The sequence below is a fragment of the Anser anser genome, assembly GCF_964211835.1.
Source record: "Anser anser genome assembly, chromosome: 21".
Lineage (NCBI taxonomy): Eukaryota > Metazoa > Chordata > Aves > Anseriformes > Anatidae > Anser > Anser anser.
In genome coordinates, this window is record NC_139742.1 from 2,354,339 (window position 1) to 2,379,377 (window position 25,039).

Here is a 25,039-nt window from a genome sequence, read left to right on the forward strand (position 1 = left end):
CTTTACCACAAAAAGCCATCACCCTCACTCAATAGAGGGATTACACAGAAGTGGTGTAACCCAGCCTCAGCTGGGCGAGCACAGCTACGACTTCTCCCAGCAAGCCAACTCCAGCTCCCACGGCCACTCCACGCCTGCAGCCTGCATCGCTCAAGGCCAGGAGACATTAGGTGATATGCCACACCAGTCCCAGAATCTCTAAAATAATTGCTAACTCTCTGATTAAAAGCACTATGGATTATTCTTGTTCCATACTACCTGCTGCTTGAGTGAGCCCTTCCTCCCCCTATTGCTGGGTAATGGTGGCTGTATAGGATTTCTAAACCGTTTCCTCCCGGCCTTTGAATACATCCAGCCAGCTCCCAGCAGCATTTTGCCTCATGAGTGCAGGCACAGGACACGGAGTGCCCTGAGGATGCTGTCCCTGGGCAGAAACTACCTCTGCGTTGAGGTGAGAGCATCACAGGCTGTTGGGAGCTGGTGCCTCTACTCACAAGCACCTATGAGCACCAAAACAGTTCAGTGGGCAGCAGTGCTGAGGATGCCTTTACATATCTCCTCTTCCCCAGACCCATTAGATGGAGACAAGGGGAGACCAACAGACAGGACCAGAACCAGATGGGAGGTGCCCAGCAGCCCTCTGTGCTGCTCTGCTCTCTGGTGCACAAGGACAGCACGGCTGCCAGCAGGGAGCAGCTCTGCAACACTTCCTCCTGAGAGCACAAGATCCATCAGGTCCCAGAGCCTTAGCACCCTCTGGTCAACCCTGCTCTGTCCTAAAACTCACAGGCAACAGCTCCCATGGGAAATGAGTGTGTCTCTAACCAAAAATTCAAGCTTTCTTCTGAAGAAGCCCCTCTGAAAACTTACAGCATCTCCTCCCTCCAACAGCTGATGAGCCAGAGCAGCTCAGGTCCAGCAGGTAGACCAGGCAAGAAGCTGGAGCATTAGCCCAGGACCCTCACCCACGGCAATGTCTCAGGACCATGAGGAGCAAATCCTCCTGCAGCCCACACTAGAGGGGTGCCGCAGAAGAGACCCCCGAGCAGCCCCGTGCCCTTCCTCCCATCACAGCAGCTTTCAGCGTGGTGGCTTCTGCCTCTGCACCACAACAAACACCCATAGCCTTCCTGAGCAGAAATGGGCCAAAACGCTTCTGAACGTGGCTCAGAGTAGATAGGGTCTGGTCCAAAGCAAACATATGAACCTACCCAACATATATTCCACTAAGTATTAGGAAGTAGTGTGTTTACTTTCGGATAAATGCCAGCAGAGCCAGACCACGCTCTGCTGGCAATCTAAACCCGCTGTTTACTGTTTGCTTTAACAGCCTGCCTTTGCAGGGGGGCAGTTCTCGTGACCCAGGGGTTGTTTCCACCTCTGAGTACAATAATTCTGACATTTTCTCCTTCCTTTTCTCATGGTTGCACTGCCAGATAAAAATCAAAGCACAAGAGACAGCCCAACACAGGACAGATATAAACTGTCTGGGCCACTCATGGTTTGCTTTTCCACTTATCCCTAAATCACCTCATTTCATTTGAGGCATTCATCACCTGCACAGGTCCCGTTTTCTGCACGCTGGCACAGAAACACATCCAGCCTGCCCGAAGCATCAGCTCCTGTCTCAGTGTGACTGGTGGCCACCTCCGCACTGCCACGCTTAATCATCGCTCAGGATAACTACTGCGTTCTCTCTGAAGACTTAGAGTTAAATAAACCGAAAATAATCATTAAAAATTACTATGGGAAGAAGCCTGAGTCTTTCAAATTCCACTCTGCTGTGAAAACAAGTCCCCGCGGCTCAGCTCGTCTTCGCACAGGCTCCCCAAACGGCAGGGAAGAGCTGCAGTTATCCCCGGTGCAGAACAGCCCCTGCAGCTCCGCCGTGGGAAATTCTTCCAGCTGCAGAGCCCCAAGGATGGGGGCATTCAAACACCAGGGCTCGCTCCTGCTCCCCAGCGTCCCCATCACAGCTTTGCCAGCCCCACACCTCACCATCCTGGGGCACTGCCCAACCTTTATAGGCAGCACAAGCTTTTCTAGCTGGAAATTGCACTGACAGCAGTGCCCGCACCAGGGAGGGACAGCTGAGTCAAAAACTCCTGCAAGATCATACTTAGGAGGTCGGCTCTGCTACGGACACACAGATAACCCTCGGGCATCCGAACAGAGCAGAGCGCATGTGCTGCCTCCCAAAGTTCCTGAATCAAGCAGCAGGCAAAAGGTGTTTTTGCAAGGAGCTGAGCATGCTGAAAACTGCAATTTCGTTAATAAAGTCAACAGCACCCAGTGAACACACTGGGGAGTATCCCCAGAACTCACTACTCTTGGGTTGCTTGTGACCCTGGTCTCCCACGCCAAGTGACAGCCACCTGTTGCTGTCCTGCTCAGGAAGACCTCCTGTTGGCCCCCGCTCCCTCTTTCGCAGCCCAGGATTCATGCAGTCCCCCCAGCCCTGACACACACCCCACCCTACTCTCCCTGCAAGCCCAGCCATGCATGGTTCTCCAGCAGATCCATTGCAAAAAGTGAGTTTATGCTTCAAAGGTTTTCAAGGAGAGCTGGTCCAGAGACTGCCAGCAACCTTGCAGCAGCCCAGGAAATGAATATTCCCCAAACATGGCCCTTCAGCTTGCACTGCTGTCTGCACAAATCCAGCTCATGGCCATCCTCACTCCCCTAGAGATAAAATGAACTGCAAAGCAGGGCGACACTATTAGCACCCCCAGGTACAGTATCGTGCCTGAGAAGGGAAACACGTCACGGATAGACCCACAGACGCCTGGGGAACTGCACAATATTTAGCACTTTCACACTTCGTGCTTTCATCATCCCCCAGCGGAAAGCCCCTGCCACCAGCCTCCCTTCTTCAGCCGCGCTGTGAGCACCCACAGAGCCCTTCTCACCATGAGGCTCACTCAGTCACATCAGCAGCTGTGCTCTCCTCTGGGCTTGGTGGAAGGGTTCTTGCTTTTATGTTTGACCCAAAGAATGGGAAGATGCCGCAGCCAAGAGCCTCAGGCTCCTGCCACTGTCCTCAAAATGCGAGGGACTCCAATGTGGGGCTAAGAGCAAGAGCTAGCACTGGAAAGACTGGATCTAGCTCTGCTGGGTGCTCTGAGCAGTTTCCAGCACATCAGCAACTTACCCACAGTAGCATTGTTCTCTTGGTAGACAGGCCTCAGCAGCTGTAAGACACAACCCGGAAAGGAGACCGTCACCTGAAGTGGGCTCAAGGCAGACTTCACAACAACAAACAGCAAATTTCAGCATGCCCAACCCAGCAAAGCCAAAGCACTCCAGAGAGGTGAAAATCTTTTATGCCCACCAGAAAATGAGAGCAATGTTCTATGCTGTGGCCTGCACAGTGGAAGCACTCCCATACCCCTGTCCTCTGAGGGAGCCCTGAGAGGAGGCAGCAGGTCACTGGCCTCGGCTCTACAGTCCTAGTGGTAAATGCTTTAGGAGCAGAGCGGAAGGTTCCCCAAGGTAGCTCTGGCTTAGAAACATGGCAAGTGCTCCAGCAGACATGTAGAGGAGACGCCCCATAAGTGTGGGCCAAGCGAGAACCCAGCAAGCACAGCCAACAGCCGCGTGCAGTAACTCGAGCGCAGGGCTGGAAGGCCGCCCTACCTGGCTCCCGGGGTTCAAGGGTGCTAAGATGATGTAGTTCTGGTCAGCAGCAGAGGGCACCCGGGACAGGGGCGGCATGGTGTTCGGGCTCGGCTTGCCAATCTCCGTGTACCTCTCCCAGCCGTTGAGCACCAGCCCGTCGCTCCCGTCGTACAGTACGTGGCAGCTCCGGCGCTGCTCGGCCCGTGGGGGCATGGTGCTGTTTTTCTCCCGCTTGTTGGGCGGTGACTGCAGGTCGTAGGCAGACTTGCAGGAGGATCTGCGGATCATGCCATCGTGCCCTGATTTGACCTGCGGGACGAGCCTCCAGACCAGCAGAATGATCTCAGTGGGGCAGTTCCTGAAAGAGACGGCACGAGGCGAGTCAGAGACGGAGCAGCGGGGAGTGAGGCACCCCGAGGCACAGCCGGACAGCCACGAGCCCTTCCTCCCTGCAATGCCTCTGCCCTTCCCTCCCCAGCCCCTGCATCCTTTCTTCTTCCCCTTCAAGGAGTCCTTTCCCAGACTCCTGCATCCCTCAAAGCCTTCCCCTTCCCACAGCCACCCAAAGCTCCTGCTCCCCTGCCCCGGGCTCCCTCGAGCTCTCTCCCCCGTAGTCCCGCACTGATGCTCACCGGATTTCATGTGCCAGCTCCACACATTTCCAGTGCTCCACGGGCTGCTCGTTCAACTGCAGCACCGTGTCGAGCTGCTGCAGACCGGCCTTTTCGGCTGGGCCACCTGCGGAGGGAAGGGATGTGTGGGTGTCAGTCACCTGCCAGACACGGAGCTGAGCGTGCTGGGGCAGGGGGTGCCCTGGGGTGAGGGGACACCCACGTAGCACAGCTTCACAGCTTGCACCACGCACTGCAACAAAACTAATCTGCTTCCCCTAACAGAGCTAAGGTTGTTTTTCAGTTTTATGCATTGTATTTTTTGAGTGTTAAATATATCACCGAGGAACTGATAGAAATCTGTTGAAGTTCATGAATTTCACAGCGCTTGGGCACAATGCTCTCCTCGGCAGTTTGCTATGTTAAATACGCATTATATGTTAACATTAGGAATTAGGAAAAGAATATGAATGCATTGTTTTTATGTTGAAACTCCAGGACATGAACAGATGGGTCTCTGTTTCTAGTTTGTGGCCAGAGACACTGTTCCTCATGGACAGGGTGTTGCCAATAGTCCGACACGGGAAGCCAGGGGGATTTCCTGGTGTGCAGTGGGGAGCACCAGGGGGACGCTGAGTCCTGGAGATTCACACCAGGAGGATCCATTCAGGCAACCAAGGGCTCCTGCAGTCCTGCTCCTTCTGTGCTGATCTGGCTCCCCCCGACAGACGCTTCCCACATGTCTCCCAACCACCCAGACAGTTCTCAGGTTGGAGAGGGAACAAAATGTCTACACATTACAGCAACTCACTGCCAAAATAGTAACCCAGTGGCCTCTGTCCTCATTAGAGGCAACAGAGAATTCAGTAAGTGAAATTTCTTCAAGGTAGCCAGAGTCCTGCAAAGCATGGGAGCTTCTGAGCCACAGCCTGCTCTGGGAAGCAAAAAGGAGCAAAGTCATTCAAATTAAGAGGGATGAAAATGAGCCACTTACCAGAGTCCACTGCCTGCACACGGACTGGGGAGTCACAGCAGATTGTGAAGCCAAACCCATCGCTTCCTCGAGGGATCGTAATCTGAAAAGAGATACCAGAGTCACCCTTTTAAATAGGAAAGCACCCACTGTATGTGATCAGCGAGCATCCCTCACTCCAGCCACACGCTGCTTTCAGAAACGCAGACACACGGCATTTCCAGAAGCAGCTGCAGAGCCCAAAGGAACTGCCGTGAGGAACGCTGTCACTCTGTGACCCCACACGGACAATGGGTCTCTCCCCCGCTGCAGCCGAGGGGATGGAAAGAGCACTAAAAAGCAATGTGAAATCAAGTCCAAAGACCAATGGAGATGAGCGACGCAAAGCAAGTGTTTACTGAGCACATGCAAGTCTCCGTTCATGGCTTTTGCAAGCGTAAGGAAAGGTCAGACAAGCCACTGGAAAGGAAAACCTGGCAGTCTGACTCTGACACTGATTTCTAACACAGCTTCTCCAAGCAAGTCACTTAAACATTTCATTTCCAGCTGGGCAATACACAAACAGCAGCACTCCTCCAGAGGAAGCCGTGAGGATCAGTGCACTCCTGTCTGCAAGGCATCTGTGCTGGAGCGGGCTCTCGTGTACTACCCCATTAGCTGGGGTATGTTTTCTCTTGCTGAGTTTGAATAGGATGGATGCTGTGTTGACTTAGGTTCATTTCTCCTCCTGATTCTAGAAACAATGAGCTTATTAATAAAATTATATTTATTTTTTCATGTTGGCTTCCAGCAGCAGCTCAACACGATGGTTCCTGTAAATACCTGATTATCCCCAATACATTTGTCAAGATTCTTGTTTTACGGACAGAGAAAAGAAAAAATCCAACATCTCTGCCCCGTGTTATTTAGAGAACAAGCGGTCAGAGAGAAGAGAAGGAATCCAGTGAAGCAGCCAAGGAGAACTGCTTCCACACTCTTTTACCGCGGGAGGGCAAATCCAGCAAGCTTTCATTTCTTTGCACCTTTCCCCTGCCTAATTGCTCAGCACGTACACACACACACACAAAAAAAAGGGGGTGGGGAGGAGGCTTCAAAAGAGAAACTGTCTTTCTCTGACAAGATCATAAAATAGGTCCAGTCCCACTACGCTGAATATTTTTTTCTCTCTGGAGTTTGGTGGATTCTCAAATAGCAAAGCGACTGCTTTTGGCTCTGTGCCTCCAAACCAACCTCACACCTTAAATGCAAAGCTTGGGGGATCCGAGTTCTGCAGAAGCATCACCACCAGCACCGTGGGAGCCAGCCCAGCATCTCCCCTCCACATCCACTTCCCAGCCCAAAGCTTTCCGCGTGCCGAGAGCTCTCCCACCCCTCCGCGAGCTGGCTGGCTCTTGCCCACCACCAACGGAGACGCCTTCCCTGTGTTCCCTACACAGCAGCTTCTCACCGCTGATCTTCGCTTTCCTCAGCTCCCACCACCATGCCCAATAACAGCGAGCTGAACATACACTGTTGCCGCTGCACAGAGCTAAGAAATATGAGCGCCTGACACAAGCTGCAGGGTGGGCAACAGGATGGTGCAGACTCCAGGACCACGGCTGGCACAGACTCGCTATGCCCAAAACTTCATCAAAAGGTGCAGAAGAAATTGCCAGAACAGCGAAATGAGGAGGTCCAAGACACAAATCACTGTTGTCACTAATACAAACAGAGCAGCATTCCTGCGTGAGGCAGTCACTATAGCCCCAATAAGAAGTGGTCATTTTTAATTAAGCTAATTTTTCGTGCAATCCCCACTGAGCTAAGCCATGACACGGAAAATTAACACGGGAGCACAGAGAAAAGCCGACCACGAGCTGGGAGCCCCAGCCCAGACTGCAGTGGAAAAACTGTTTGAAAGTGCAAGAGACTGGGACCTGCGCAAGCAAAACCAGCACCAGCGTCGCGCACTGAGTGGGTCCGAGAGAACTCACAGCAGCTTCTGCAGGGCGCAGAGACCTGCCTCTCACACAGCAGGTCGCCACTGGCTGCAGCCAGCTTCACGCAACGCTTCGTTCCCGTACGCATTCATGCTAAAGCACCTTTTAAAAGAGAGAGCAGCAGCCTGGCAGAGACTTGGCTGCGTGTGTGCCTCTATAAGCATTAAATTAAGGCAACACCTCTCAGGTTAGCACCTTCATAGTCAGCGTGCTAAGTCAGACCCTTAAGTTACACGGTGAACGCTCCCTGCATCTACCCCCACTGCACACTGCAGCAATGCGCAGAGATAAGCCAGAGCTGCCCGGCCAAAGACGTTTTCCTTCTGTTCCTAATATTACCATTTACAAACGAGAGCAAATCAACAAGTAGCAGCAGCACACACACAGCCCCTAAGGGGGAGAAAGCCCCCAGACAGCCGTGAACTCAAGCGAGAGCTGCAGCAGTGCGCGCACGCCGTGGCACACGGATCTCCGCGCGGGCGCGGGGCCGCACAGACCTGTCTGTATCTCCGCTCCGAGCACACCTTGCAGAGTCCATTGAAGCGGTTCATGGCTGGGAACCCTAAACTCGCCGCTAGCCCATGAAAATCCAGTCCCCCGCAGCAGCCGTGATCCCGATCTCCTCGTGTCGCACCAGTGTGGAACAAACCACAGTCAAACTGGCATGACCGCCCATGGGAACCCAGCTCCAGAGAAGAATGGCAGGAAGCCACCTTTCACCTCCCCAGCCCCTGTCTGCGCTGTATGCCGCTTTACGATAAGCCAGAGGGCTTCCTGAAAACCCTAAGTGACAAGGAAGAGAGAGAGTTTTATATTAAAATTCCTGTCAACTATTTAGTATTCCCTAGTCCCCGCTCTGTTGATGTGGCTTTTGTTCCCGCGGCATTCTTCAGCCGCACGGAGCACTTTGTTATTGCAATGTTCTCACAAACACTCTGAGGATGTTTAAGCGGCGTTTCACAGGCACCGGCTGTGCGAGCTTCACTTCATTAAAAAGACAGCTTGCACTCCTTACACTCACAGAGGACAACAGAGAGGATTTTTTTTTTTTAATTTTTAAAAAAAGAAAAAAAGAAAAAGTTTAGTTTTGGAAGCACAGACCCAAAGGACACGCACGTCCCAATGCTTTGTGCTCACAGAGTCACAGAGGGGGAGCAGAGAGGTCAGCTGAATTGTACCTACGGGGTAATTTCAAAATTAAAGACAAAGAGAAACTCCGAGCCCAGCCAGCAGCAGGGCACAAAGCAGGACACACCGAGTCTGCACGGCGCAGCCCCGACTGCCAGCACTGCAGCACAACCTTCTACACCCCTACGTGGGGATGGAAAAGGAGAGGAAAGGCTCGAGGAAACCCAAACCCTGGACTCCCCTGCCCAGCAGCCAGGGTGGCAGAGCTGAGGGCAGCTGGGATGGGTGTGCAAGGAGCTCCGGTGCTCCCAGGGGACCCGGCAGCGTGGCGGAGCTGCCGGAGGCGCTCCCGGAGCCGCTCGGGGCGCATTGTCCCAGCCGCCGGGCTGGAGCTGGAAGGAGGATCAGTCTTCCTTCCCAGCCACCATCTTTCAAGTCCGCGGCGACTGCCGGAGAGGAAGGGAGGAGAGGGGCGCTGGCTTTGTTTGTCTTGCTCAGTCCTACGCTTTAAAACAAATAACTGAAAACGCAGCTGAGGGAAGCAGCAAAGCGGAATTCAGCACAGATAAATCACGGGGCTGGCTGAGCCCCATTTCCGATGCAGGCCATGTGTTCGCGTTCCCATTTCCCATCCTCGCCTCTCCTATAAATCACTGAGGCTCCACCGTGGGCCTTTCCCTTCCCAGAGCAAACGGCCCCGGGAGGAGGAGGGGAGCAGACGCACCCGTCCGTGGAGCCCTGGAGCCGGCCAGGGGCCGAGGCTGTGCTGCCGGCAGCCAGCCAGCCCTGTCCTCATCGCTCCTGGTTCCCGTCACTCCCAGTACACGGCTGGTACTTTGTTTCTGTGGTGATACATTGGAAAACAAGGAGGTCCTTATATAGCAACAGGGAGCGAGTGTGGGGTTACCAGCCCCATTGCCCACCTCCGCCAATCGGTGCTTGACTGGGAACACTAATTGCCTACAAAAACCATGGTGTCAATAGGGAGGATGACGCAGCTCCCACCTCAGCACCATCCTCAATAATACGCCAACCCTCCAGCTCATTCGAAAGCCCCACACATGGGCTCTGCTCCCGGCGGCTCCCAGCCCCACATCCCCACGCACCTCGTGGGTCAGAGCCCCGCCGCACCTACCATCAGCTGCTTCATGTTGGCGGTGTCCTGGCTTTCGCACGTTGCGCCCTGACTTCCCGGCACTGGCTCTTAAGGAAAATAATAATAATAATAATGATAATAATAATAATAATAAAGCCACATCAACCCAACAGCACACAGCTCCTGACAGCCCCTCTCCCCCCATGCCACATCCACACACCATAAATAAGATCTTTATGTGCTAGGGGGACATCTCTGGGCCAGGGCAGGCCTGAACGGAAGCCCCAGGGGGTCTGCACTTGTGGAACAGGCGATGCCCCCTCACCCCGCTCTGTCCAGCCCTGGCAGCATGTCAAGGAGACCAAGGCAGGAGAAAAAGCTCCCCACGAGCCTGCACGGACCCCAAGAGCCAGAGCCCAGCCCCAAGTCCCCGTGGGACACGCACCTCTGCTCTGCTTCAGCCGCCGCACAGCTACCTTCAGGTGCTTGGTCCTGCCCAGGTCCTCCCCGAGGAGGTAGTACCAGCCGCTGATCTCCTGGGCGGGAGGAGAGAAGCTGCTTGATGCAGGTACTCCAGCCCCGTTTAATTCAATCTGCTTGCCCAAAGCTCCAGAAGGGTCCTGCTGCTGGAGCTGCCCTGGCCAGAGCCGTGAGGCCGCCCGGACACGCTCGTGCATGGAGGCGCAGCCTGGAGCCCTTCTCTTAGGAGACGTGGACCGCTAAACTCCCATGCCCGTGCAGGAGGGACCAACCAGCACAACAGTAATGAGATCCTAGGGTGTTATGGAGAGACAGGGGGCAAGCAAGCAGCTGGTCCCAAGTAAACCACCCACATCGTGTTTGCAGCTGCTGGCAGCCTCGCAGGGAGCCCACGGCTCCGGCCTCATCACCAGAGCTGGGTGCCCAGACCAACCTGCAGCAGAGCTGGGTGCCCCGCAGCGGAGCTCCCCCTGCCCCTGCCCCATGTTTGTGCTGCGGGGGCGCAGCGCTGGCCTTGGGGACCCCTCACATCTCTGCCAGGGAGCCACCGCAGCCTCCCACTGCCCCCCTGGCAGCCAGCAGAAAACAGAGGACAAAACAGCCCGGCCCAAGCCTCGGAGTCAGATGGGGTTGCAAGACCCACGCTCCCAGAGGTCAGAGGAGAGGGATCTGTCTAAAAAAGTCTGACAAGGAGGGGACATCTTGCAGGGGACAAACATGACCAGAGCAGAGGCTGCTCCTAGGGACAGCTGCAGTTCAGAGCTGCTCTAATTATCTGCACTGCTGGGAGAGAAAGAAAAAAGAAAAAAAAAACACCCTGCATCTCATTTGTTCAGCCTACCTCTTATCCTTGTCTCAGGTAATTGCAACAAATAGCTCCTTCTTAACGTCTTGCTAGGGAGCACATTTCCACACCTCGGGGGATGAATTAACACTTCCACAAAGCCCTTGCAGCCTCCCTAGGTCCTCTCGGATGTGCCAGCACCAGGCCTGGGCTGCCCAGGGATGAAAACCCTAACCGCTGGTGGCTAGGATGAAACATTTCAGTGTTTCGAGGGGTCAGCAGGAGCCGTGTACAGCAGGAGCCTTGCTGACTTCGTTAGGAAGGCAAAGCCGGGCGGTGTGAAAGCTGTATTAGCAGGCGGCAGCCAGGCTGGGGCAGCAGCAGTGGCCGCAGCAGGGACACAGACCAGCACGGGCACCTGGCAGCACCGCTGCCTCCAGGAACATCTCGAGATGCGGCCACCTCTACGTTCGCCCTCCCCAGCACCACCTCAGCTGGTGAAGCCCCTGGTTGCTGTGTCCCCACAGAAAGGAGCGACTGTCCCACTGTCCCCTGCCTCGGACCCCTCCTCCAGCAGCCTCCCCATCCCTGCCTCCGGCTGTCACACCGATACCAGTCTCCCAGTGGCCGTCCATACTGGCAGCGGGACCACGGAGCTCCTGGGCACCTTCCGAGCACCTTTGCCCCACGGTGCGAGGAGCCGGCTCCTCCCTGCTCCTGCCCCAAAGGTGCACCACGTCCAGCCACCGGCCTGCAAGGGTCAGCCCCAGCCCAACACGCGGCACTCCAGCACAGCGGTACCTTGTCCAGGGCCAGGAGGGACTTCACGCCGAAGCTCATGCACCCGATCAGTTCACTCTGTCTGCAGAGAGTCAGAGACCATCAGTGAGTGCTTGCTGAAACCTCCCCGCGGACCATCTCCCCCATGCCCATCTCTGCAGGGACCCCGCAGGTACCCCTGCCCACACCAGCAGCTGGGCAGTGCCCAGGACGTGCCCCTCTCCCCGTGCTTTGAGCAAACGTGGTGTAAGCACACGGCTTGGCTGCAGCAGGGGCAGGGAGGAGCTGGGCAGCAGCATCCTGATGATCACCTCCAGCCTCCCTGCTGCTGGCAAGAGCCTGGCCAAGGAGGCAGAGGCAGCCTGCAGGGTGCCAGGCCCCTTGCTGCTGCACTTTCCTCCTCCCTGCATCGCCCCAGGAGGGAGGGAAAGTCCCTGGCCCAGTCCCCAGCCCCACTTGGCTTTACCCAGTGGTGCAGCCGGGATGTTTAAATGCTGGCCCCGGTGACAGCCACTGAGCAGCCGCAATGTGGACAGAGAGTGCCGAGCGCAGGACTCCCTCTCCCCAGCCTGCACGTGCTGCACTGACGTCAGGGACAGCGCTCGAGGCCCGAGGCACCAGAGGAGCTCATGTGGGGTGGCCAGAGCAGATGATGGGTTCACCGTGGTGCCGGCCCCGTTTTAAAGAGACCAAAATGCATCTCGGAGCCCCATACCTGGAATTTCTCTCTCGGTTCCAGACTGTGACCAGGAGACGTTTCTGCTCATCCTCCTCTTGCACTGGGCTGTAACAAGCAGAGGGGACAGCCCATGAGCACTGCTCTGCACAGGAGCGCTCAGCAAGGGCTGCCCCCGTGTTCGTGGCCCCCTCAGAGCCAGGTCTTCTCTGCTCCCTGCACGGAGCACTGCAGCATCACCCCGGGTGGCAATCTCCCCACATGAGCCACTGCTGCCCTGATTTACTCATCCCTGAAAAAACAGCCACAAAGGGACATGACCTCTTCTGGGCAGGTGCTGGGGACACTGTTCAGGTGGTTTAAGGAGAAAAAAAGCGTCATGCAGAAAGACACACATCCACCATTGAAGAGCAAGTACAAGGAACAGTTCATGCTCTGAAATAACTGTTCTGACCCAGATTAGATGTTGCACTAGGACAGAGGACTGACAGACTGGTCTGCTAGCAATAACAAGCTCTACTGAAACATTATGTGCCATACAGCTCCTTTCCCATGCAGAAACATGCTGTAGCTATAGCAAATCCTTTTACCTTCTTCCTTCGTACCAGTGCCCATACTATTGCAGAGGTGCAAAGTCTAGGAAATGGAGTGTGTTTGCCCAAATCCTGCCCACCAAGAAAGTCCAACCGTGCGGGAGCGCCACTGCCATGCTGTGTGCTGACAGCTTTACGAGCCTCCACAAAGCTCTGCCCAAAAGTTCAAGGCATTTCAGCTACAAAAAACAGCAGAATAACGTCTGTCACTCCTCATCTCAGCAGCAGACCTGCTCATGCATGATGCATGTTTATTACAGACCATAATGCAAAAGCAAACACAGCGTCTTGGTGTCGCGAGGGTGCCCAGGACAGCAGCCACACGGGTCCCCCACCACTCAGTGGGAACAGAGCTGGGCGATGAGCCGGAGCTGCCGCTGCCCCGTCATACTCACAAAAGAAAGTGCTCGTGGAAGACGGGATTTTTGCTGTCTGGCACAGTCTTCGTCTTCTGCCTGCATTTCCAGTCGGCATCTGGCACGATCGACATCTTTATGCAAGGAAACAAGCAGCACATCAGCCACCTCAAAGCAAGCACACGGCTGGCAGCCCTGCTGCTGCGGTGGCAGGAGACGGCACAGCCACTTTTACGGGTGGCTAAGCCTCAAAGATCCAACTGAGCCCGTGCTAACGGGTGGCTTAGATCGCTCTACCCTATGTATGCCAAGCAATTGCACTACAAAACTCCTTAGAGTGCAGGGGAAGGAGAACAGCAGAAAATCAGGGGCGGACATGTGCAGATGCTGCTGGCTGATCTCCGACCCGCAGCCCCCGCGCAGGGCAGATGCTCGCTGCGCTGCGTGCCCTGTGGTGGGAGCAGCCTCCCAGGAGAGCCTGGGGCCACGCGGTGCTGGCCACGCGCTTCTCCCTCGGTCACCCAGCGCGAGGCTCTTGCACCGAATGGCTACCACAGCCCTTACCAGGGTGTGCTCCGCTTTCCTTCTCTGCTGTGCCAACAAACCCCACGAGGTTGGGAAGAGGCCAGCCACCTCCCTGCACGCTGCGGGTGCTCAGCCAGAGCAGGACAGAGAAGCCCAAGGAGGAAAGAGAAGAGACAGGCAGCCCAGAGCACGCTTGGAGGAGCCAACCCCAAAACCCCAAGAGAGCGCGAAGTGCCCCGCACAGAGCCCCAGCAGAACCCACCTTCACGTAGGAGTTGCACGGCCGGCACTCCTTCCCCAGCAGACCTTTCGCTTCCATGACTGGAAAGGAAACGAGGCAGTCAAGGCCCAAAGCACCGGGGAAGGCATCTCCCGGCACCGCAGCGCTCTGCTCTGCGGGGCCGAACCTGCCTCACACTGCCGGACCCCGCACAGCTCCCCGCAGCCCGGCCTCGCCAGGCACCCACAGACAGGCAGGCGTTGTGCTGTATTTTTTCTTTAACACAGCCGTGTTCTGCTGGCATCTGTGGTGAGGATGGCAGCAGATTTAATTCAGTGTCCAGATGGCAAGTTGTATTTCATTTGCCGGACCTCACACACCTCTGTGCTCCCTGCCCTGGAGCCAAACGCCCCATCAGGTTAAATACCAAGGGCTGCATCCCGAGGCAGCCGTGCCAGCAGGGACTCAGCACCACCCTGCTGCCAGCAGTGGGGAGCCCTGCCCTTCCCAGGCACACAGCTGGAGGCAATATCTGAGCTGCAGAGCCCCGATAGCCCAGGACAGGCTCGCGGGGCGATGCTAAGCTCGCTCCTAACATCCCCAGCAAGGCAATGGTGCCTTTGTCAGGGAGAGAGATGTGTTCCTAAGAAACATGGTAGTCCGGGCAGAAAGCCCCGTGCACAAGGGGAAAGGGGCTCTGCAAGACCCTCTGGTGCCTTCCGAAGCAGTTTGCAAGGTTTGCCAAGACAGGCTCCACCAGGAGCCTCCTGCTCCAGACAGACCTGCTTTGGGGTTAAAGGTGTTGGGGTGGAGAATGAAGAAATAGGATGGATCACCCTGCCGTCACACAGCTTCCTCCTGCACACGCTGACTACCCTGAGCACCCAGTGCATGCGGCAGGATGTTGGGTCCCAGGCCTTGGGCCGCACTTCTGCCTCTGCTCGACTATTTCTCGTCTCCCAGTCCCCACTTTGAGGGACAACATCCAGAATAAGACAGTGACTCGCATCAATGCTGAGGCTGCTCCAGATGGAGGGATTTGGGGTGAAGCTGGTGTCAGAACTGGGCTGGTGGGAGCCAAAAAACATTTTCCTGCTGTTGTGTCTTTACAAAGCTTCCGTGCACAGCTGGAAAAGGGCAGCAAGTGGAGAAGAACAGGGGCTGAGCATGGCTCAGCCGGTCCTCGTGGCCCCACCAGTCTCAAAACATCCTCTGCCCCCATTTCATTACAAGCAGGCAGGGGCGAGGCTGGCCGTAAGTTGGCTGTTGCCAATATTTTTGGCTAATATAAAGGACATTTCAGAGGAGACAAAACATTTCAGATTTTCTTCCAGTTTTTTTTTTTTGGTCTTTTTATGTCTTCATACAGAGCAAAATAAAAACTTTATATAACTGGAACACAAAACACACTGTGGTCACCTGAAAATGAAAGTTTCCAGAAATTTTGGTTTGGCCACTAAACCAAAGAACTGCTGTGCTGTGGAGCTGTTCCTGACAGGCACCACAAATCCCTCCAGGCCTGAAAGAGCTCAAAGGCAGGGCATGGCAGTGCTGTCCCCACCGCTAGTCCCCCATGGCTCTGGGGCCACCTCCCCACACGCCCTAGGGTGACACTCACCATGCAGTGCTAGGATCCGGCCCCGCAGCTCGATGGACAGCTTCAGCTGGCCTGGAGGAAGGAGAGGGGAGACAGTGAGGGAGACAGAGCTCGCACCAGCGCTCAGCAGGATGGAGACTTCACAGCCCCAAGGCTTGTGCAGGGCCAAAGGCGTCCTGCTCTGCCCTGGGCACAGGGCATCGCTCAGGGAGCCAGGGAAAAGAGGTGAGAACATCTGCTATCAAAAAACTCTTACACCTTCAGATGCAAAAAGCATTCAACAAAAACTGAATACCGTTTTCTCAGCACAGAGTAAGCTCCTGGCATGAGGCAGGAGTCCATGGCAGAAAGGAAGGCAGAGCATCAAGGCGAATAGTTGGATTTAGCAGAGGGTGAGCTTAGCCTTGCCAATGGATGCAGCGTGCTCAAATCCTCCCCCTGCCCGCATTCAACTTCCCCTGCACCTCTCTCCTGAGCTTCTGTGTGGTCACGGGGCTGTCACCTCCGCAGAGGTGCCAGCAGGCCAAGCTGCAGATGGCCTGGACGAAGGCCAAGGACAACCAGTGGCTTTTGGTGGCAGGAAGGTGCCTGCACAGGGTCAGCCGAGGCACTAACCCGGTGTCATGCCTCCGCTGCTGCGGGACCGCGCTCCTCGCACACCTCCCCCCTGCTTGCCCTGCTGCACGCCTCACCCAGCCGGGTGGTGCGGGGAAAATGGGGAAGCTTTAAAAGCCCTTCAGTGGCTGTCACATCCAGAAACAGCTCGTTATCATGGGTACTGTCGAGCAGAGAGGACATGGTGACAAGGGCCAGCACAACACAGCTCGCAGCACAAGCCCAGCCGGGCAGCAAAGCATGGGGAGGGCACCCACACCGCAGCCTCCCCGCGGGGCTGCGTCCCATGGGGATCCCAGCCAGCTGGGGCTGGTAGCAGACAGGTAATCTCCTAAAACCAAGAGTCAATGCCTGCTTTAATCTAGGATTAAACAAGAATGGTTTCGGACGTGTTTTGACACTGAATAGTTGTCAGGTGGCCAACGAGGCCAGCAGCTGCCAACCCCAGGCCGAGCAGCGCCGCGCTGTCCTGCAGCCCAGGGCTTTTGATCAGGGAGGTCGGGGAGAGCCTCGAGGAGCTACATGAACACAACGTGACTTTGCAGCAGGACTGGACGGAGATACCCTTAGTCCCAATGCCCTGGCTCGGCTGCAGCCCCCTGCCAGGCTGTGGGCCCGGTGCCCCTCAGCGCCGTGAGCAGAGCGAGGAGCGGCCAAGAGATCCCAGGCAGGACGGCTCCGGCAGCCTGGGGGTGAGACGTGACCACCACAACGCCAAAGCCACAGTCGTACTTTCCAAGTCCAACACCGTTTCTAAAAAGCTGACCCTGGGCTCTGAGGGTCTGCACCAGGAGCAGAATCGGACTGACCAAAAGATGGAAGTTAGAGAGCAAACCAGGGAGACGGCACCGGCTAGACCATCGGGACCCCCCCAACCTGCTAAAACCACCGCAGCCGGGACCGAGTCTGTGGCAGGAATCACACAGCAGTGCCTGACGCTGTGCAGAGGGGTGGGGAGAGCAAGCAGGGGACAAACCAGACACCCACCGAGCACCTCTGGCCGTGGATGACAGAAACAAGGGAGGAAGTTTCAAGCTGCATTTCTGCAGGGCTTGGAGACCAGAGCAGGGAGGAGATCGTGCTTCCAACCCACCGACAAGATATGGGGCCAAGTGAGCCGCATAACACACGGCGGACCTGCTCCCTCCTGTGGGACTGCCTCCCTTCTCCCACAGGGGGAGAGCAGCAGGTCTGCCCGGAGGTGGGACACGTCAGAACCAGATCCGGGCACGGCCCCAGGAGCCCTGGCAAGGATAAAAAAGCAAAGGGGGTTGGCAGGGCCGAGGCCAGGGCGGCCATGCCTGCCCTTAGCGGTAGGTAGTGAGCCAAGGGAGCAGATCTTGGTGAGGGCAGAGTGAGAGCACTTCTGAGAGCATTTCTGCCCCCCTGCAGGTGGAGAAATAAACTAGAAGAGAGCTCAAAGTCTGTCAGGGACAGGGCCGGCTGAAACCCAAGTGCAAAGGCTGGAGGACCCAGGCCGGCCTCTGAATCCAGAAAGCCTTCTGCAGAGACACAAGGACCAGATGGGAGAATTATTTCTAAAGAACAAACCAACAAAGGAGAATCCCAAATACACCTTTGTCTGGCAGTAAAGTCACCATCTGCAAACACAGCATCCACACCTGGAGAACACACTGCTACAGCCCGCTCGGCATGCAGGTGATGGCCCTTCAGCAGAGCTGAGAATAAAATCCAGCTCTTTCGCGGCTGTGAACCCAACCTGCATTTCCTGCTGCCTTTCACAACACCCATGCCAGATCCCCAAGCTCCCGCTTCTTATCTGGAGCTGCAATTTGTGATTTTTGGCACTGCCTGGACCTGTCCGCAGGCAGCTGATTCCCAGCATTGAACAGCCAAGCGGTCACAGCCCCAGCGCCTGGGAGGGCCACGCACGCAACCCCCCCTGGCTGAGCAAGGGCTTGGGTCTGCGGGCAGCAGCTCTGCTCCGCCATCTCACCCCTACATGTCCTTATTCCCACACACCAACAACTCTGCATCAGCCCCAAAGCCTGCCCACAGCACCCGGACTGGCACGAAGGCTCAGCTGGCAGCGCTTGCTGGGGTCTAGGTAAAACGCTGCCGGTGTTGGGAGCAGGCTCTGCCCCCCAAGAGGCTTCCTGAAAAAGCTCCCAAGGGAGGTGCTGCCCGCCGCCGTGCCAGCCTGGGTGCGAGGTGCAGATTTTGGGGGTGATGCAGGGTCTGACATCTGTGTAATTGCTCTGGACCAACCCAAAACCAAACATTCTCAAACACTCCTGGAGAATCAAACAGACGGAAAATATCTCTGGTGCAACATCTTATGTAGTCCAAAGCAAAATAGCCCAGATATGCTTCTTTTCCCTGGCATACAAAAAACAAACAAACAAACAAACAAACACACAAAACTAACTTGCAGACATCATTTGCACACATCTAGACATCATTTCAACTTAAAAAAACAAAACAAAACAAAACCATTTTGTAAAAGACACACCGAAGGAGTGCATTTACTGGGGTGGGGATATCTTATCTTACGGGATTGTTTAACCTGAAACAATTAACAGAACTTGTACCTCATTTTTCACTCAATAAAAGAATGTTGACAGAAATTTTTCAAATCTCTCTCCAGCTCACGTGTGTGTACGTGTTTGAGAGTGCACACCTATGTGTGCATGTGGAAATGTATGCCTGTGTACATGTGCAAGTGAAAGCAAGGCGAGAAATAAAGACAGGACACAGACTTCCTCAGGTGGGGTAAATCAGGGCAGTTCTATCTAATATCAACTTATAACAATGAGAATATCACCTCCAGTTTCATGCCACCAGAGCCACCTCAGCCTTTTAAGATTTTAACCCTTCTGCTATCTCCAGATCTCCAGCGCGGTGGGAACCATCTCGCTGTTCCTCTATTAGCATTTAACAGCCACTGCAGCGCAAAAGCAGAACGCCCTGTCTAACCAAGCATGACGAGGAGTCAGGCCAGTAATGAATAAGCCCTGGGGAGGAGAAAGGAAGCTTTTGTGCTGGGTAATTCGGGGGGAGGAAGCTCCTATGCCCAGCCCTGGCCTGAGAGTGGCTGGGGCCACTCAGATCCGGGGGCAGCCCCCAGGGCCAAGGAACGAGGGATTGGGTCAGATGGGACTGTGGCCTTGGGCATCGGGTGCATTGCCGCTGCTTCTGGTTTTAGCTGTGCAGGGGCAGTGCCCGTGGCCCCTCTGTTGCTGGTGACACCAGCACCAAATTGAAGAGAGCAGGGAGAAAATGAGCAAGTTTGCCTTCACCAGAAGTACCAAATATTGGCCCGCAGTAGGAGAGGATGTGGAACAGTCAGTGGGAAAGGTCCTCTCCTTCCCATGAGGGGCAGGAAATGTTTCTCTCAATGCCTTTGCTACCAAGCATCTCTAAAGCCACAAAGGGCAAATCGCACACCCCATGCACATGCCCCAGCCAGCCTGCCTGACCCCAAGGGTGTCCCAGCCCACTCATGCAGGGGAAGCACTCCTGGGTTTGCAGCAATTCCGGTGCTTCTATGGGGCCAGGATGGGACAGCAAAGCTGCTGTTGAAGAAGCCGGCCCAGCCTGAGCTGGTGGAGAGGATTTGCTGCACCAACTCATGCACTTGGACAGATCGGCTCAGTGGCAGCGGTCACGTTTTCTGAGATGCACAGAGCAGTAACCTTCCTCCAGGACTGGGTGAGCAGAAACACAACCCCTGTCTAGGCAAGCTCTTAGGCTGCATTTCCACCACTCACCAAAAGGAAAAGGTCAGAAAAAGATTTTCCCCTGGTTTACCTTTTTCAGCGCACCCCTAAGATGAGCCAAGGGAAACAGTTTTAGCAGGGGGGCCCAGCACAGCTCACCCAAGTCGCCTGGATCAATAAGGTTAGTATAAATAAAAATAGGTGCAGTGAAAAGCCAGAGGAAGGGGAAAGAGCAGGCAGCTCATCCCGCATCAGGACCCACACGCAGCTCCTGGCTGCACGCCCCATCACAGGGAGCAGGGCTCAGCCAGGCTCGCAGCACCGCTGCTGAGAGGGCACCCAGCACCCGTCCTTCTGGCCCCCAGGAGCTGGCAAAGAGGCGATTCAAGCTGAAGAACAAAGCCGGCACAAGGAGAACAGGGATAAAGCAGGTAGGAACAAGCGGAGCTGGTAACTGAACAAGTTCCCACCCATGAGAGAAGTTTGCTGGGCTAAAGGAGGGCACACACGAATGGCATCTGTCTGGAGCAGATTCAGCAGGAGGGAAAATCTTGTCCTTGTTGGTCATCTCTGGTGAATGGAAAAATAAGGTTTCTGCTCCTTAAAGTGGTTTTCTGGTTTCATTGAGGGAAAATGCAGGTGTTGCCTAGGCCAGGACAGATGAGAACCACAGGACACGAGCAGGGTGTCCTACCCAAAAGGGGGCCTTCTCAGGAGGGGAAAGCGGTGTCTGTGCGGGAGGTCCCCATGGGCACAAGGCAGAGCACCCCAAGGCCTTAGGCCCTGCCACCAGCCCTTTTGAAGTGACCTCAGTGACCCACACAGTGGGGCTGTGCTGGCCCTGCCCTGCCTGGGTGCTCCTGCTCGCAGCACCACGTCTCGCCAGCCCTGGTCAGCCTGCAACGGGAGCTGTGGCTGCAAAGACGATGCTTGGCCCCAGCTCAGTTACAGGTGCAAAAGGCACCACAAAACTCACAACATTGGGCATGGATAAAGTCTTTGGCTCAAACACAAGAGGATTTCAGCTTCCATGCTGTCCTGAGAAGTTTGACGCTTAAAATCCAAAAGGGGAAGGAGCAGCAGCCCTGGCTGCCCAAGGCCTCTCACGTAACCCTCTCCACACCCCCACGGCTCTTTCATGTGACTGTGTGCACTGCTCATTTACAGAAACAAGCAGCAGCTCTGAAAGAAAACTTCTGCTTTAGAAGGTGGTGTAGGGCACCCAGCTTCCTTCTCTGACAAGCTGCCGCACACCACGAGCAAAGGCCGTGACATCTGCTGCCGCAGTCACCCGCTCAGGGTGGCCGTACAGGGCTCGCTGCCAGGCCGGCTGCAGGCCACAGAGCCCACCGCAGCCCGCGGGCTTCTTCAGCCCACACGGCAGCACCAGGACGGCCACAGAAACACCCACACATAGCAAGGAAGGAAATAGGGGCTCTGTGGCGGCTCTGGCCGGCCCCACAGAGCAATCCCAGCTTGTGCCCATCCAGGGGGCGAAACAACCCGGGTGTTCAGCCTCTGGCCGAGCGCAACGGCACTGCTCGGCGGCTGCAGCCAGGCTTCAGGGCGCTGCCCGGCGTGCCTGCTCGATCGAGCCACACATTATTCCAGCTCAGCGAGGCAGAAGCGAGCGGGCTGCTCAGCGTTAACGCCTTGGGGGAGCAGCGCCTGCCATTCCTACAGCCACAGGGGCTTTGGCCACAGGCTGCTGCGGCTCCCTGTGCTGTGCCACCCAGGGCCACAGCCACGGCCCCCCCGGCACCGCGAGCACCCCGGGGGCTCACCGCTTACCGAAGGTGCTGAGGTAGAAAGAAGCTCCCAGGGGTTCAGCCCGGCGGGTGCAGAGCGAGACCCTGCGGACATTGCCGGGCTCCATGGCAGGACACCTCTAATTAGCCAGCAATTGGAGCCCCCCCGGCTCGCCTGGGAAAGCCGTGCAGCCGTTTCAGCCAGGAGGGCCAGGCGGGCGTGCAGCCGGGTTTCCAAGGGACGCGGTCCAACCGCCGGGCGTTTGAGCGGCGCAGCTCCCATTGGCCCCGCGGATTTGAATGGAGACCGCACCTGGGTGAACAAACAGGCCCAGGCCCCAGCACTGGGCTGCAAGCAGCCTCTGCCCTCCCCGGCCAGCCCCGGCCCACGCGCCGAGAACAAACTGCTGGGAAAAGGGAAAACCTCGCAACGTTTCTTCTCCCGCTCGCCGTGCCAGGCTGTAATTCTGTTGGTTGCCATCGGGCTGGCGAGCGTGAGCTCAGGACAGTGGCATTCACAGCTCCCCGGGGAAATTTCCACAGGCAAGGAAGGGGTGCAGGAGAATTCACCTCTGGGGGATTAACCAAGGAGGGAAGGGGCGGCAGGGCAGCGGTTAAGTGCGTGCTGTCCTGTCACAGGGAAAGAGGCACACAGCCCTGCAGGGGACAGGTCTGCAGACCCCAGAGCAGCCCTTCCCAGCCCCTGGGGGCTGGCAACGCACCCACCAGTTGCAGGCACTGTGCCACAGCTTACTGGGAGGCACCCAGAGGTGGGCACAAGCTCTGCAGCGTGTGGAGAAAAGGTGGAGGTGGTTTCTCTGAGCAAAACCTCTCCCCGGTGCCTGGGCTGGCCCAGAGCTCTCTGCTTCCCACCCACAGCTCCATGCAGCCCTGCTCCCACAGAGCAGGACCCCACGGGGGGTGAGGGTGGGGGGGGGGGTGCGATCTCCAGAGGTCCAGACGCCATCTCCTGCACAGTCCAGGACGCTGGACACACGCACCCTGCCCTCCTCCCCACGCTCCCAGCCAGGGCTGAACCCCAGGCTCACCTGCAGACGCGCTCACACCCCCATCACTTACCTTTCCCTTTCACCCGTGCGTGGCTGATCTTCCTCCTGCTCCCCGATGGCCCCCTCTGCCTCCTTGGGGAGGAAGGTGCAGCCCCACGTCGCCCCTCCAGCAGCGCCGCCACGTGCTCTGGCCCCAGCATCCAGGGGCTCTGCCCCGTCCCTGCCAGAGAAAAGAGGAGATGGGAATAGGCAGGGCCGGGACACAGAGCGGGGACACAGGGGACGTCGCAGGCTCTGCAGTACCCCTTGTTTTAACAGCCACAAGGGTGTGCCCGCCTTGCCCCCAACTTTCTCCAGGACATCACGCTGCCAGGTCTGTGCCGAGCTTCCCCTGGCCAGCTCCACGCAAGTGCCGGCAGCACTGCCCCTCTCCCACACCATGACCCCCTGCCCAGGAAGGATGGAGAGGAGAGACAGCGATATGCCACAGCCAGTGCTGCACCAGAGCAGAGCCCCATGCTCAGAGGGAGTCACCCCCATGCACGTCTCAGCTGCAGCCTCAGCCCTCACCGTGCCGCGCACCAAGTGCATCCCAGAGGCTTTGGTCAACACCAAAGCCTCTTTGGTCAATTGTTACCTTCAATTATATTTAAAACAGGCTACTGGCCCCATCAGGTTTTATTAGCCCATGGGCAGCTCTCCAGGACGCTGGAGATGCTGCCGTGACACTGCTTGGTGTTCAGGACTGTTTTGCAAGGTGCCAGCTTGGACTCAGCACCCAGCCCACAACCTGCTGAAGAGCTCAGGCTCCAAGCAGCAGGGAGGCTCCATGCGAGGAGGCATCGCGGGGTTTGCTTGTGGCCAGCACCCTGCGCATGGCACAGCGGCCCCAGCCTGCCCCTCCTTGGTCACAGCCGTCACACCACCAAAGGGCAAAGACCCAGAAATGGGAGCCTTGATGGAGAGGTACCTCCTAAACGCAGCTCACAGCAGAGGAACCACCACAGCCCAGTTTAACTACTCAAAGTCATAAATATCCACCTATGTGTCTCCCACAGATTTGAGCAGCACGGGATTAGTGCAGCACAACCGTCTTACGCTGCCCTTACGCAGAGGCAGTGCTAACGTCCCGTGGGATGTCCTGAGCTGCAGAGTCACAGGTTAATTCCCCCACCAGGGAATTTCCCCTCTGGCAGGGGTGCTGGGCAGGTCCGGCTGGATTTACACCAGTAAAACTGTCTGAAACTGCAGGAAAAGCAACAGAAGGAACAGAGTGAGCAAGGGAGGGATGCTCTCTGGACAGCCCAATTTATCACTGCCAACAGACACCTATTGTACCACTGCCATAAATCACAGCCCCTTTGGGCATCAGGAGGAGACAGATAACTGCCCGGAGTCTCCAAAGGCCCCAGACAAAGAGCTCGGCCCCATTTGAGCTGCCTGCCCCCCACAGCGTTCAGCCCAAACCTTGGCAATCTGCACAGGCCTTGAGAAGGCGCCTGGCCAAGCAGCCAGCTAACGCCGCCCACCGCTTTACTTGCCTCCTAAGATATTTAGAGCCTGCAAGGTCCTGGACTTTCTGCGGGCAGCTCCCATGCAGAGATCCTGCCCCACAGTGGCAGGGTGCCAGGTGCCTCCTTATCCCTTCCACACACAGCAGCACGAGCCACAAGCATGGCACCAGCCCCAGAGCCGAGTCCACACGGGCTGCGTGGGAGCCACTGACCTGCTCAGGGATCCACATCCATCCCCACTGACAGAGGAAGAGGCACCAGGCACCATCCACAGATGATCTGCTGGCATGGCACAGCACGGCACGGCACAGCACAGCACCTGAGCAGCCCTCCTGCACTCAGTAGGCTCCAGGTCTGTCCCCTGTCCCCTCCACAGGGACCCAGAGATCAGAGTGGGATGAAGAAGAGGACCCTAAAAAGATGTGTTTTCTTCTTTAGTTGCTGCCCTACATAAAACGCAGAGGGTGCACAAGCAGCAGAGGTTATTTCAGCGAGCAGAAACCCCGTGGGACAGGCAGAGCCACAGCACCAGGAGCTCCCACATGCTCCATGGTTTCTCTGCAGCTCCCCCACACCTGTCCTTTCCCATGACACTGCAGGATGTGAGCGCAGAGGAAAGCCAGATCCCTGTTTCCCGGTGAGGCTGACGCTGTCAGACGTAAGTGAGGGGAGCAGGAGATGCAGCCCAGTGACACAGGTCCAGGCCCTGCAGCCTGGGCCACCAATTTAACTCCTTTGGCTACCTGGAGGCCCCACAGCTCCCCGTGCTACCTGCAGCCTCTGGAGCTCCCCAGTCCTTCAGGACCCTGTGACCTGGGGACGCATGGGGGAGCCGGCACTGTTGGCTCCTGCCTCTCCTACAGGCACCTGAAGCAGCGAGCTCAGACCTGGGCCAGGTCTGGTGGAGCACAGTGGGTGCAGGTGGAGAAAGGCCTGACCCAGCTCTTGGGGCTCAGCGATTAAAGCATCTCTGCCCTAGCAAGTACCTGGATTCCCACATCTGGCACGGCTGCTTTGCGTGGGTAGGGATTAAAGCAGACAAGCTGGGGGGATGAA

At 56.5% G+C, this 25,039-nt stretch overlaps 1 protein-coding gene across 3 annotated transcripts in view; it reads right to left on the minus strand.

Annotated features, from left to right (window-relative positions):
* RGS3 (regulator of G protein signaling 3) overlaps nucleotides 1-25,039 on the minus strand; it is a 78,865-nt gene that overhangs the window by 52,252 nt on the left and 1,574 nt on the right. Inside the window, exons 2-13 of one of the 3 annotated variants that reach the window (XM_083807104.1) lie at nucleotides 22,540-22,689; nucleotides 15,438-15,488; nucleotides 13,862-13,920; nucleotides 13,114-13,208; nucleotides 12,165-12,233; nucleotides 11,471-11,531; nucleotides 9,851-9,941; nucleotides 9,445-9,512; nucleotides 5,224-5,305; nucleotides 4,251-4,356; nucleotides 3,637-3,976; nucleotides 3,152-3,191 (exon numbers count right to left, since the gene is read on the minus strand). In XM_083807104.1, the coding sequence (XP_083663230.1) occupies nucleotides 3,152-3,191; nucleotides 3,637-3,976; nucleotides 4,251-4,356; nucleotides 5,224-5,305; nucleotides 9,445-9,512; nucleotides 9,851-9,941; nucleotides 11,471-11,531; nucleotides 12,165-12,233; nucleotides 13,114-13,208; nucleotides 13,862-13,920; nucleotides 15,438-15,488; nucleotides 22,540-22,689 (1,212 nt within the window). Of the gene's footprint in view, nucleotides 1-3,151; nucleotides 3,192-3,636; nucleotides 3,977-4,250; nucleotides 4,357-5,223; nucleotides 5,306-7,678; nucleotides 7,868-9,444; nucleotides 9,513-9,850; nucleotides 9,942-11,470; nucleotides 11,532-12,164; nucleotides 12,234-13,113; nucleotides 13,209-13,861; nucleotides 13,921-15,437; nucleotides 15,489-21,502; nucleotides 21,887-22,539; nucleotides 22,690-25,039 lie in introns of those variants that run through there. The other 2 variants (XM_083807105.1, XM_083807106.1) reach the window with 2 other exon arrangements.